This window comes from Eubalaena glacialis, chromosome 10 (genome assembly GCF_028564815.1).
Source record: "Eubalaena glacialis isolate mEubGla1 chromosome 10, mEubGla1.1.hap2.+ XY, whole genome shotgun sequence".
NCBI lineage: Eukaryota > Metazoa > Chordata > Mammalia > Artiodactyla > Balaenidae > Eubalaena > Eubalaena glacialis.
In genome coordinates, this window is record NC_083725.1 from 56,870,303 (window position 1) to 56,883,819 (window position 13,517).

Below are 13,517 nucleotides of genomic sequence, written 5' to 3' on the forward strand. Positions count from 1 at the left end.
CCCAAATGTAAGCCCTTCGTGTCCCGGTCACCACCATGGCCTCTGGAACCTGGGTTTAAATCCTGGCCCACTTCAGTGAGTTATTTGACCTCTCCAGGTCTTATGTCCTCATCTGTAAAATGGAGATAATAATTGTACCAGTCAAGAAAACTGTAGTAGGTGTAGCTCAACAGAAAGAATTTAATAGAAAGAACTGGTTTCACAGGTGTTAGAGGGCTGAATGAGAAGGAAGGGCAACCACAGAGAGTAACCGTAGGAAGCAGCTCCCATTTCTAAGGCTGGAGAAAAGGGAAGAGGCTGGAACCATCAGAAGCTGGACCCATGGAGGAAGTGACCCACTGCTAAGTTTTCAGCAGCCTGGTGAGGCTGGTTCTAGAGCGTGGAAGAGGCTGGGACCAATGGTTGATGGTGGGTGAAAGGCTGTGGCTGGAGGGGATACTGAAAGGAAATAAGGGCAAGCAAACAGAAAGGAGGACATCTCCCCTCTCCAGCCTCAGTCTCCCCCTACTGCCCCCTATTGACAGGAATTAATAGAAAACCCGCTGCTCCCAAAGAACTGGTTTGCAGACTACCAACTCCAGCCATAAACCAGAGTGTAGAAAGGTAGATCTGGAGCCAAGGTAGATAGCTCACTAACCAGCTCAGTATTTCATAGAAACACAAAAAGAGTATTACTCATATTATTAACTATTAACTATTAAGTGAGTTAATATTTATAAACTCCTAGAACCATGCCTGGCATGTGGTAAGTGCATTACAATAAGCTTTAAAAAAAACAGATGACTACATTGCTCCACCAAAAACCAATGTGGGAAATAATATTAGAATACCAGTTTTTAATCCAGGAAAGTGATACAGTTTAAACAGGTCACATAAAATGCCCAAGGTCACACAAGCTGGTCACTGGTGAAGTCAGGACTATCTGAATGAAAAGCTGTTGCTTTTACTTCTGGGAGCCTCCTTTGAGGCTCAGAGAAAAAGGGCACATAAATAAATCACTTCCCAGTGAGACGGACTATAAAAGTGCAAGAGGAGAGGCACAGATAAAGTTTGGGGAGCATGTGGGAGAGAGGCGAGCTGCTGCAGGTTGAGGAATCTGAGAAGACTTGCCGGAGGATGTGGTGTTTGAGTGAAGCTGAAGGGCAGGGCTTCAACTAGCAGGTGTTGGGACCAGAAGAAACTGCTTGAGAAAAGACCCAGAATGCAGGGCATGTATGCGGAGTGGCAAGCATGAGGACAAGGGGGAAATAAATGTTCCTCACCATCCTCTTTCGGTGTAAACAACAGAGTTGAAGTGTCTCCAAATATTCCTAGCAGCAATGTGAATGAAAGAGTTCACCACATTCATAACATGTTGCGTAGAATATTATACGTGTGTGAAGCAATGGGATTAGCTGAAAAATAATTATTTTAATGCACCTCCATTTTTAAAAACGCATAGGGAGGCTCATTAAAATCTCCTTACAAGAGACAAGTGGTCTTGTTTCAAGGCAGTCAACTGAACTAAAACCCTAATTTGAAGCTGCTTTCCTGCCCTTTTACCAATGTACCAAATTTGGTTTCAACAAGTCCACTTTTTAGAAGGGTATGCACAAATTTGATTCATACCAGTTTTATTTAGTGCAACAAACTGAGGGCATTCTTGGTGCCAGGTACTGTCCCAGGTCCTGGAGATGCAAAGATTGTAGATGGTGGTTCCGGTCCTGAAGGAACTCAATCTAGTAGTGCAACAGATACATGTGCAAATCTCTGCAATCACAATGAAAGAGCAAAGGTACTAAATGCAAGGGGAATATGGGAACTCTGGCCAGGGAGGATGGGAACGGGATTCCTTTCCTGCCACCCCGGGAAGCAGCATTACAACCATAGCAGAAGTCAGTAAATGGGATGTGAAGGCAGAGAGACCAAGACAAATTATGGAGACTCATTAGTTCTACCTAGTGCTGGACCAGACCACAGGGCTGGCTTGCTAAGGAAGTCAGAGTAGTATGGAGCTGAAGAAGTTCTGAAATATTTCCGTGGCTCTGAACCTGGCCTCTGTAATCCTATGTTGAGGTCTAAGAGTAAGGAATGTGCCAGGAAACCAGGGATGGAAACCACAGCTGCCAATAATAATAGTTAACAGTTTCTGAGCATCCACTCCACGCCAAGCACTTTCATATAAAATGAGTATTATATCCAGACTGGTAGTTACTAGTCCCCAGGAATCATTCTCCCCTTCCTCCTTTTAGTAGTAGACTCCCCTACTGAGCAGGGGTATATATGCCTTTCCTGCTAGAGAAAATACTTCCAGGCTTCCTTGTAGCTGCTGTGACTGTGTGACAGGTTTCACCAGCAGAGCGTGAGTAGGTGTGATGTGTGCCACTTCCGCATCATTTCCCTAAAGGAGTGCCCTCCACTTCCTCTTCTCCCTTTCCACTGGCTGGGATGCTCTTGTGGTGGTATTCGTGCTTCCGTGGAGAGAAGACCAACACCCTGGAGAAAGAACCTGGGTCTGTAGAACACAGCAGCCCTGTCCTCTTGTCACTGCCTTCTGGTGCTCCACCGGGTGAACCTGCCTTCAGCACCTTTCCTTAACTTGGCCGAAGATCAAACACATGCGAAAGAAAAACAATATTGTTAGATTTACATCTGGGTTAAGAGAATAGAGGCCACAGGTGAGAGAATCTTAGACGTAAGCTGTATGCGCTCTAGTGAATAGATCGTATAAAAATTATATTGGCTTATTTGGGAACCTTTGATTACATTCTGGTTTCTAGTTAAGTTTCAAATGACTGAGGTTACCTATTAAATGTGCTCCAGGTGAGACAACGGTCATTGTATCAAGGAAAGGCAGACTATTCAAAAGTTCTGGACGATTTGTTATGTGTCAGGTACCAAAGATGGAAGCACACACATACATACACACAGGCACACACACACACACACACACACAGTCTACCCTCAAGATGTTTGTCGACTGGTGGGAAGTTTGGCAGATATAGAAACAGCGTTGAGAGGAAAAGTATCAGTTAATAGTCTTGGTTGTAAGCAACCAAAAATCTGACTCAAACTGGTTTAAGAAAAAAAAAGGATCGTTTACATGTTTATGTAAGTGTACAGTCCAAGAGTAAACCAGACTTCAGGCATTTAAACCCTACTGAACTGGAATCTTTGTGGCAGGGGCCTGGAAATCTGTATCTTGGTCCCCATCCCATCCCCCCACCAGGTAATTTCAATTCTGTTTTGGAAAGTAATGTTTTATATAGATAATTGAGCAGCGAATTGAAGATTGGACTGGAAAGGGGAGAGAGTGAAGGAGGAGATGATTGTTTCTGAGGGAGAGTAGAGAATCCTGAATCCAGGCAGGGGCAGCCCCGAGTGCCACAATACCTGCTTTGTACTTAGAACAAAGCCAGAGTGCACATTCTGAAGGATGCTTGCACGGGAGGTTTGAAGGGGAATGAGTAGAGGACCATGTCATTTGTCCAGCAGTCTGAGGGTTCACAATCCTTATGAAAGTGGCTGTCACTTCCGTTCCTTCACCCAACTACTATTTATTGTGCAACTATGCACGAGGCACCGAGCTAGAAGTGAGGATACAGGTTTATAGGCAAAGAGCCTTTCCTCATGAAGCTTACATTCTAGGGGAAGACAGACAATAAACAATTAGAAAAATGAGCTAACTACTGGCTGTGTTAAGTTTTAAGAATGGAAAAAAATCCTTCACTATTTAGTCCCTAGTGGAGGCTGACATTGGATGGAGTGGAGGAAAGGCCTTCGAGTTGACAACTTAGTGGAGACTTGAGAGCGTGAGCATTCCAAACAGAGGCCATAGCAAGTGCAAAGGCCCTGAGGTGAGAGGGAATGGGATGGGGTGGAAACACAGGAAGGAGCAAGTGTGGCCAGAGCTCAGTGAGAGGGAGACTGGAGTGGGATGAGCCTGAAGAAGTTGGCAGCAGCCATGCTACAGGATAACCTGTGGGCACCAAAAAGAGTCTGGATTTTATTCCACACACAATGAAAGGCTCGTGTTAAAAGGAATTTCCTGGCTACTGTGTGGAAAAAGGGTAAAATTAAATTCAGGGCTAGATGGACTCCAAGGTTCTTGCCTGGTCCCAACAATTCATGTCAGGCTCCGTGGGGTCCCCAGGAGCCTGCTTAGTAACTGGGGACCCTATATCAGCGATGTCTGATAGAACTTTCTGCAAGGATGGAAATGTTCCATACTTGCGCTATCCAGTCCCAAAGCTACTATGTGCAAGTGGCTCTTGAGCACGTGATATGTGGCTAGTGTGACTGAGGAACTAGAGTTTAAATATTATTCCATTCAAAGTAATTTGTTTAAAGGTATGGAGCCACGTGTGGCTAATGGCTGTTGCACTCGACAGCACAACGCAACACAACACAGCGCTGGGTGCCTGAGGGTTTCTACCCGTTATCCAGAAGCCAGGGCCTTCTCCAAATGGTGGGACCGTAAGAGGGTACGTTGATCCCTAAATGCTAAACCCCCTCTGTGCGTACGGCTTGTCAAGACGGACAGGCTCAGGGAGTATCCTACGCTTCATTTTGTGACGGGGGAGGCAAATGCACACGGCTGTGAGGCGCTCCTCGCGCGCCCTCAGGGGAGGCCCCGCACTGAGAACAAGGTTTCGGGACCGCTCTTTCCAGAACGCACCAGCCTCGCGCTCTCGCGGCCGCCGGCGCGGTCCAGCCATTGGCAGGAGAGGTATAACGGCCCCGCTGCGTCTCGCCCCGCCTGCCCCGCAGCCCGGCCGCGTAGACATCAGCTCCGGGCGCAGCACAGGTGGGCTGGGGAAGCAGGGGACCTAGGCGAGCCACCGAGCGGGGTTGGAGGTTCGGGGACCCCTCGGCGCGCAGTCGCCTCTTCTCCTCTTCGGGGATGGCGGCGTGGGTGGCACGGGCTGTGGCCCGCACCGGATCCGCTTCCTGAGGTTGCTTTCGCTTTGCCGGGGGCTTGGCGAGGCCTGTGCACCGCAAGCGAGAGGAGAGAGCCGCGCAGGTGGCCGCGCGGGAGGGGCGGGGGGCTGGCGCCTTAAACCCTGCGGGACCCCTGCCCTCTCCCGGAGCACGCGTCCCTGGCACTGGCTCGGTGCCCCGGGGCGCGCGTGGGTCCTGGCTGGCCGGAAGGCGCCCCTGACCTTTGTGTCTCCCCGTGCCAGGTCTGCGCAAGGGCCATGGGCGCCGCGCTGGGCATGGGCGCGCGGCTGGCTCTCCTACCCGGCCGGGCCTGCAGCGCTGTCCGGCACTGGGAGCCCCCCGCGCCCGCCCGAGGCTGCCACTCCAAGGCCGGCCCGGCGCGCCCGGTGCCCCTGAAGAAGCGCGGATATGATGTCACCAGGAACCCGCATCTCAACAAGGTAAAGGTCCGGGAGGGTAGGATGGCCCAAAGCCACTATTCTGCGGCCCGCGGGATGGGCGCCCCGCCCCCTGGGCCCAGGGAGGATCCTTCCAGAGGCCCTTTCAGCGGCTTTACATTTATGCCTTGGGGAGCCTTGGTGTAACTCGGTTTGGCTTTTTTACCACACCTCTTCTGCGTGGAAAGAGGTAATCAGTAATGCAGGAAGCCTAATTTCTTTCGTAAGAACAAATATAGGCTGGGTTAAGGTCCTCATGGCCAGTCTGACTTGAGGTCAGATCTCCCCTTGATGCTTGCTGATTCTGTTGATCTTGGGCATTTCATTTAACCTCTGTCAGTCCAAGTTTACCTGTCTGTAAAAGCGAAACAGTTGTCTCGGGAGTGTTGTGAGATTTAAAGAGAAAATGGAGGTAGCGTTCTTAGCACAGTACCTGACATCCAGTGAGAACAAATGTCAGCTAAGGTTATAATTATTCTGAGGAAAAGATTTTTAATTTGAGCAGGGGCAAGAAAGTCTAGAATTATGGAACGTTTAGACCTTGAAAGGGCATCACAGATCCTAATTCAAACCTCTCCTTTCACAAATGAGAAAACAAGACAAAGGGAACTTGCCCAAGGTCACCAGCTAGTTAGTTCTGGCTCTGCCACTGGAATCCCGGTCTGGATCTCTGGTGCTGGGGTCAAGTTCAGCCCACTGCTAACACAGTGCTTAGGAGAGCACACACTTGTTTCTGGGAGTAGAGTTTAGTATCATTGGTGTTAAAACCAAGAGACCTGGATTTGAGGCCTGTCTCTCAACACCTCCTTGAGTTAACTTGGGCATCTCCTTTAATTTCTCTGAGGTTCAACTTTCTCCTGTTTAAAGTGGATATTATGACAGACCCACCATTCCTACCACATTCTGTTATTGTGACAATCAAATGAATTACTGAACTTGAAATCAAATTTTAAACTATATAAAGTGCTTGGTAAATAAGTTATTACTACAAAATAAAAGTTTGAATAATTTCTTGGAATCAGGATTGTGAAATTCAAGTGAGGAAATACTTGTGGAAAAGGTGTTTTTGAGAAATAGGAACAATTGTATAGATACTAAGTATTGTGATTATTTCCTGCAGAATTAATAGAAGCTAAGAAAGAAAATGTTCTCTCAACCTCCATCTATCACACTACAATCCCTGCTTCCCCCCAGAGAAACCCTAAATCCTTTGTATATTACTACTTTGGGATAGGTAAGGTGTTTTATGAATTTAGATTTACTTTGGTAGCAAGTGTTAGAAAACTCAACTCAAACTGGCTTAGCAAATAAGAGATTTCTTTAGCTAAATATCTAGAGGAAGGAAGGGTTTGACCCAGCAGTCCAGATGGCATCCCTAAGGATGCAGCTTCTCTCTGGCTCCCTGCTCTGCTTTTGCAAGGTCAGCTGCATCCTCAGTCTCCATCCAGTAGAGCCTCTCACCCGGATTCTGCCACAGTCCCCCATCTCCTTTTTTCATACCACACCATCCAGGGATAGAAAGACATTTTCTTCTGGTAGCTCCTGTGGAAGAGAGAGGACACTTTCTCTGGAGCCTCAGAAAAAGAGTCTTTCTGTCTCATGGACTCTGATTGGATTCCCTTCCATCCCCAAACCGGTCACCATAACTTAAATAAGTCAGGGCTCACCCCTGGATTTAAAGAGAGAGTTTAGGTTAGGGGCACCCATACCAACTGGCTTAGAATAAAGGGGATATGGCTCCCCACCCTGCCCCCCCAGTAAATCTGTGTATTGTCATCAGAGGGAGGAGGGATAGATGCTGGAAAGCAAAATAATAAATTCCCACTACTGACTGTGATTGTTTGAACAATCATTGCTTTAGAAATACTGGCATATTACAGTTAGCACTTAATGCTTTATGAATAGTTAAAAAAAATAAAAGAAGGACTTGAATGTCTCTCTTTTTTTTTTTTAGCCCTAAGTTTATGGTTCCCTAAAAGCACTCTTGCCCCTTGCCCTTGTTCTTGATGTAATTTTTTTCCTCCTAAATAATATAAATGGGCCATTATCCATAAATCTAGGGGCCTGATCTTTTCATGATGTTAAAGATTTTTTTGTATATCCCTGAAGTCAGCTGATGCTGGTCTGGGGTGAGGAGGGTATCTGGAGTGATGCTGAGAGAGGCTGTTGGCCTCCCGCATTCGCCCTTGGGGAGGGAGGGGAGACAATGGAGGGAGCAGCACTGCCTAGGAGCCGCCCCTCACTCCCCACTGGGGTGCCACCCTCTTGCCGTCCTGCTGACCTCCAGCGCTCAGAGAGTCTCCAGGGAAGGCTTGGCGCTTGGCACTTTCCATCAGCCAGATGGGGAGACTTGCTGAGTTAAACAGAACAACTGAGGTTATCACTGAGAAAACAAGAGAAGGGCAGCTTTGAAAGGGACCAGTACTTAGTGGGTGGGTCTGTGGGTGGATTTTTTTCTGCTAGACTCTGAGCTCCTCCAGGGCAGGGACTGAGTTTCATGCATTTGTGGCTGGCACTGGGTAGTTCCTGAAGGGTGTGACAAGGGCATGAACAAGAAAGCTAACATTACATTCTTCGAACATGTTCTCTGGGTTTGCCTCCCGCTTTTGACAGATCAGGAGAGGCATTTAAGTTGAAGCTTGAGGGCCGAGGGTTGTCAGGAGATGGAATTCTCTGAGAGAAGAAGAGCTACTGAACAGGCCAAGCATCACTGCTGGTGTGCAGTCAGGGTCTGGTCCCTGCTCTGCCATAATCTCGCCGTGCGATCTGTGCTGAATCTCATTAGCCTCTCTGCCCATGTCACACCACTGCTATGAGGATCACAGGGGTGAAATCATTTTGAAAACTGTACGGCACTAAATATTAGATGATCGTGTTGACAAGTTCCAGAATCAGGGTTGGAAGCTCCCTTAGATATGACCTAGTCTGGAATTGTTGGATGTGAAATTAGCTTGGGTCTAACCAGTATTTCTATGTTAAAGAAATGGGTTAGAATAGAATGAAAAAATAGTAAATGTATTAAACTTAATAAAGATAAGTATTATACCAAGTCACCCTGTGAAATGCCAGTTTTCGCTGTGGATTGTCATTAAAAAAAAAGTTTTTGAAAACCATTGTACTCATCCAGCATCTCATTTTCAGATGTAGAGACAGGCTGAGAAAGTCAAGTGATGCCACAGAGATTGTCATTTGTTGCAGAAGTAGGCAGAGGAAGCCCACCTCCAGATTTTCAGTCCACTGAATCACAGTGACAATTCTCATTCACATCTGCTTTGTCTGATTCAGGCATATTCAGAACGATGACAGAACTGGAACTGGATGATTCCAAGTTCCCTACAGGAGTCTAGATTTTCTGATTGATGCAAATTCAGCAATACATCAATTTCAACTTCCCTTTTAAAAAAAAACAAACAAAACTAATATTGTGCCTTTCTTCTAAAATTTACATAATGACCTCTTCTGTTATCCATGTAGATTGTGGCAACAGAGTACATCTTTGATTGCATATTACAAGACATCAGACGTATTTTACTTACATTAAACAGGCAGTTATCAACCCCATTTTATAGGGTATCTTCATAGGACGAATCATCCCCATCCTATTCATGTAGTAGCAAGTGAGCCATCAAAACGTTGCTGGCCCCAGCTTATCTCTGGCCTCTTTTGGGAAGGGATGTTCTATTCCCACTCCCCAAACTAGACTTGAGTCCCCTCCCATTTGTCTTCTCACTCCATGTTTCTTTCCTTTCGGCACTGCGCACCCTCTTGTCATGGCTGGTTGGTTTGTCTTCCACACTAGATCCTGAGCACCTTGAGGACAGAGACTGTCTTGTCACACAATATTCTCTACACCTGACTTGAGATGCTCAATAAATATTTGCTCTTTGAATGATCTCAATCGAGTCCTAACCCCTTTCCTCTCGATTTTATGAATCTTAATGTCACTGCTTTACAGTTAGCCTCATGCTCTCGTTGCCTAGAGAAATGGCTACAAATAGCCTATTGGGAGGAAATACACCTACTTGACCTTAATCGTCCCGGACTTCAGGGCATTTCACTGCAGGGGGGCATTGTATTTCCCAGAGTGGGTCAACCTCCTCCTTTGATCCACATGCCAACAATGATTTTCTGCCATAAACTTCCACTGACTCTTCACCTACTTCTTTGCAGTTTTTTGATCTCTTGAGCTTGATGGTCAGGGAAAGAATGAATGAAGGGTGCTTGGTCCAGTCGCTGTGATTATGGACCAGCGCATTTCATGCAGTGGGGCCTTCTTAAACTGCAAGGCGTGGTGACTGCCTTCCCATGTGGACTAGATGCATCTAGATTAGTGAACGTGTAAAGGCTTGGGGGCCTGCACTACAGTGCTGGCTGCACATCTGAGGCCACGCAGGTTTTAGCTCAATCCTTCTACATGCAGTGGTAATTTATTAGACTCCCACACAGCTGGGATATGCCTTTGACTAAAGTATGTTTTTGTTCGGTGCCAGTTTAGAACTTGATCTTGCCTCCTTTGGGTTGGGGGGGGCTCCTTGGCTCACTGATCAATCAGGAGGTGATGGCTGGGTTGTACACCGAATTAGAAGTCTGTTGCAGATGCTGTTTTGTGTCCCAAAGGCCGATAACATAATGTGTCTTCCTGAGACCTCTGCTTCAGATGTGATGTTAGGTTGGGCCTCCTTGATTGATAAAGAAGCAATGCATTATTAAGTGAACATTATTTCCATAAGCAGCAGTTTGCTCTAGACCTAAGCCTTTTGTGCAGTGACTCAGGGCATCGAAGCTCAAATACTGTTCAGATATTTTAAGAACAAACAAGCAGAGGCAGGTTGGAATTAAATCCTTCCCTGTCAAATACTGTCCTGGCTTCATGGAATTGATAACATTTGGTGTTAGGGCTTTGTGCTTGGAACAGCTAAAAAAACTTGTATTAGTTAGGCTAAAGGTTAGGCAACTTTATAAACCCCAGACTCAGAGGCTTAAATAAGATAGAAGTGTATTTTTCACATAAATAAGTCTGGGTAAGGAATCGCAGGTTGGTATGTGGCTTGATTTTGTTGCTCTGCCATCCTCAGTGTGCATCTTACATTTCGTGGTCCAAGATGGTTGCTTCTAGGCTCTGCCATAATTCCATACAGAAGCCAGTCGGAAGGGAAAATACACAATTTGGATGTTGCAAATATCACTTCCATTCACATCCAATTGTCCAGAGCTTGGTCATACACCATACCTAGCTGCAAGAGAATCTGGGAAATGTAATGTTTAGCTGGGCACCCATATATCCAGTTAAAAATTCTGTACCACTAAGGAAAGAAAGAATGGCTATTGGGGAAACTGCTACAAATGCTTATCTAAAATTTTAATTTGATTTACTGTCAATTTTATCCCAACCTTTAAAATCCATCAGTTTCTCTACATCCCCTCTACCACCAGCCTTGTTCACTCCTTCATCATCTTGTGTCTAGATTAGGCAGGAGCCTTCCAATGGGTCTCCAACTTGCAGTCCTGTTTCTTTCAATCTACTTCTCTGTGTCTGTTGACCACACCTTGAGAGGCTAAAACCTTGCACACATCCTTAACCACTCTCTTTCTTTCAGACCCCATGTCCAATTCACCGGATAGTCCTGTTCCTCTGTCTTCAGACTAGATCTGGAATCCACCCTCTGCTCTCACCACGGGTCCCACCCTGACCTAAGGCACCACTGTTTCTCTGCTGGATGACTGCAGTGTCCCCCTAGCTGGTCTCCTTGTGTTCCTCTTGTTTGTTCTCCACACAACAGCCAGTGTGAGCCTTTTAAAACGAAATTTGATCATGTCACTCTTCTGCTCGAAACCCTGCAGAGTCAAAGTTCTCACCATGCCCTGCATGATTTGACCCTCTCTGACCTCATCTTTTGCTACTCCTCAGCCTCACTTGCTGCCCAAACATGCTGGCCTCAAACACTCCAAGCATGCTCCTCCCTGGAGTCTTTGCACTGGCTATTCCCTCTTGTAGAGCACACAGCCCCTACATAACCATGCGGTTAACTCTCTCACCTTCTTCAAGGCTTCTCACTTTCTCAATGAGACCTATCAGACCACCCCATGGGAAGTTGTAAACAGCCCTTTCAACCTTCTTGGTCTACTTAACATGGTCTACTTTTCCTCCATAGTATTTGATACTTTCTAGCATACTATTTAATTTTCCTACTTACCATACCTCTTGGTTATTATTTGCATTTCCCCACTATAATGTAAGCTCCATTTAGGCAGGGATTTTTGTTTTATTTGTTCATTGATGTATCCAAGGTACTTAGAACAGTGCCTGGGCCATAGTTTGGTACCCAGTAAACAGTCATTGGATGAGTGAATCATTCAGAGAGACATCTACTGAGGCTCCTTCCTCTCATCCCTTCCCTTCCCCCTCCTCCTTCACCAAAGCCCCCCTTCTTTTCCTCTGGTGCTTTTCCTCCCCCGGTATCCCCCTCTGTGGAGTTTATATGCCCAAGATCACTTGTATCTGGAATGTGGATAAATCTCACATCAGACCTTTGTGTGCCCAGAGACCCACTTACTGTGAAGACTGGAGAAGCACAACACAGATGTTCACCCTTTGTTATTTCCAGTTTTACCAGCCAAGCCTGGGGAAAAGGAGACCCTATTCTGGAGACACAGATGGTACCTTGAAAGCAGAGATGGATGGAGACATTCTTGAGGCTCACAGAAAAAAACAAAGGGTTGGGGGTGTCCAGGCTGTGGGCCAGAGATAGGAAACCCCGGCTTCTGTCAGCATCTCCAACTTCCTAGAACTCCCACCCTCTACTTTGAGTCTTGGTAGCCCCCATCCCTGCTCTGAACTTCTCTGATTCCCCCGTGCTGCAGCACCCCTGCTGAAGATACGGGAAACCATGTTATAGATTCAGTGACCCCCACCCCTGTTCATATGTTGAAGCCCTATCTCCCTAATGTGATGGTATTTTGGAGGGGGCGCCTTTGGGAGGTAGAGCCCTCATGATGGGATTAGTGTCCTTATAAATAGAGAAAGGACACTAATCCTCTCCCTCTCTGCCATGTGAAAGTAGAGCAAGAAAATGGCCATCTGCAAGCCAGGAAGATGGTTCTCACCAGGAACTGAATCGGCCATACCTTGGTCTTGGACTCTCAGCCTCCAGAATCGTGAGAAGTAAATTTCTGTTGTGTAAGCCACCCAGTCTATGGTATTTTGTTATAGCAGCCCAACTGGACTAAGACATCATAACAGGAACTGCCTCATATCTCGGGGTCAGGAAATCAAGGAAGTGTGAGATGGGATGCCAGAAGCACAGGAGGAAGATTTGCTGCTCCTGGAACCCAAAACTGATGCTCAGAAAGTGTTTTCTCATAAACATGTTGTTATAAACAGTTGAATTGTTCTCCGAAGAAAGTATATTATGTGTTAGATTAGCATTTGTGTGATCATTACGAAGATTTCAGAAATGTTGGCTTATGTTTATGAATGCTTAATTCAAAATGCAAAATACTAAGTGGAATCTATATCCATGAGCATTACTGTAGAAAGATGTAGCTCTATAAAAAGACTTGGAACTAAATGTGTGAAAATTATCATGTTAGGGCAGTGGAATTATGGGAGATTTATTTCCTCTTTATATACTTTTCTTTTTTTTTAACATCTTTATTGGAGTATAATTGCTTTACAATGGTGTGTTAGTTTCTGCTTTATAACAAAGTGAATCAGTTATACATATACATATGTTCTCATATCTCTTCCCTCTTGCTTCTCCCTCCCTCCACCCTCCCTATCCCACCCCTCTAGGTGGTCACAAAGCACCAAGCTGATCTCCCTGTGCTATGCGGCTGCTTCCCACTAGCTAGCTCTTTTACGTTTGGTAGTGTATATATATATGTCCATGACACTCTCTTACTTTGTCACAGCTTACCCTTCCCCCTCCCCATATCCTCAAGTCCATTCTCTAGTAGGTCTGTGTCTTTATTCCCGTCTTGCCCCTAGGTTCTTCATGACTTTTTTTTTTTTTCTTAGATTCCATATATATGTGTTAGCATACGGTATTTGTTTTTCTCCTTCTGACTTACTTCACTCTGTATGACAGACTCTAGGTCCATCCACCTCACTACAAGTAACTCAATTTCGTTTCTTTTTATGGCTGAGTAATATTCCATTGT

The 13,517-nt window shown here is 45.9% G+C and overlaps 1 protein-coding gene across 5 annotated transcripts in view; it reads left to right on the forward strand.

Annotated features, from left to right (window-relative positions):
• The window catches only part of ME3 (malic enzyme 3), a 322,981-nt gene that overhangs the window by 117,636 nt on the left and 191,828 nt on the right, over window positions 1-13,517 (forward strand). Inside the window, exons 1-2 of one of the 5 annotated variants that reach the window (XM_061204051.1) lie at window positions 4,380-4,463; window positions 5,163-5,360. The exons of 1 other annotated variant lie outside the window; for it this stretch is intronic. In XM_061204051.1, coding sequence (XP_061060034.1) covers window positions 5,178-5,360 — 183 coding nt within the window. In that variant the 5' untranslated portion in view covers window positions 4,380-4,463; window positions 5,163-5,177. Of the gene's footprint in view, window positions 1-4,379; window positions 4,464-4,627; window positions 4,787-4,850; window positions 5,003-5,162; window positions 5,361-13,517 lie in introns of those variants that run through there. 3 more of the 5 variants (XM_061204052.1, XM_061204054.1, XM_061204053.1) reach the window with 3 other exon arrangements.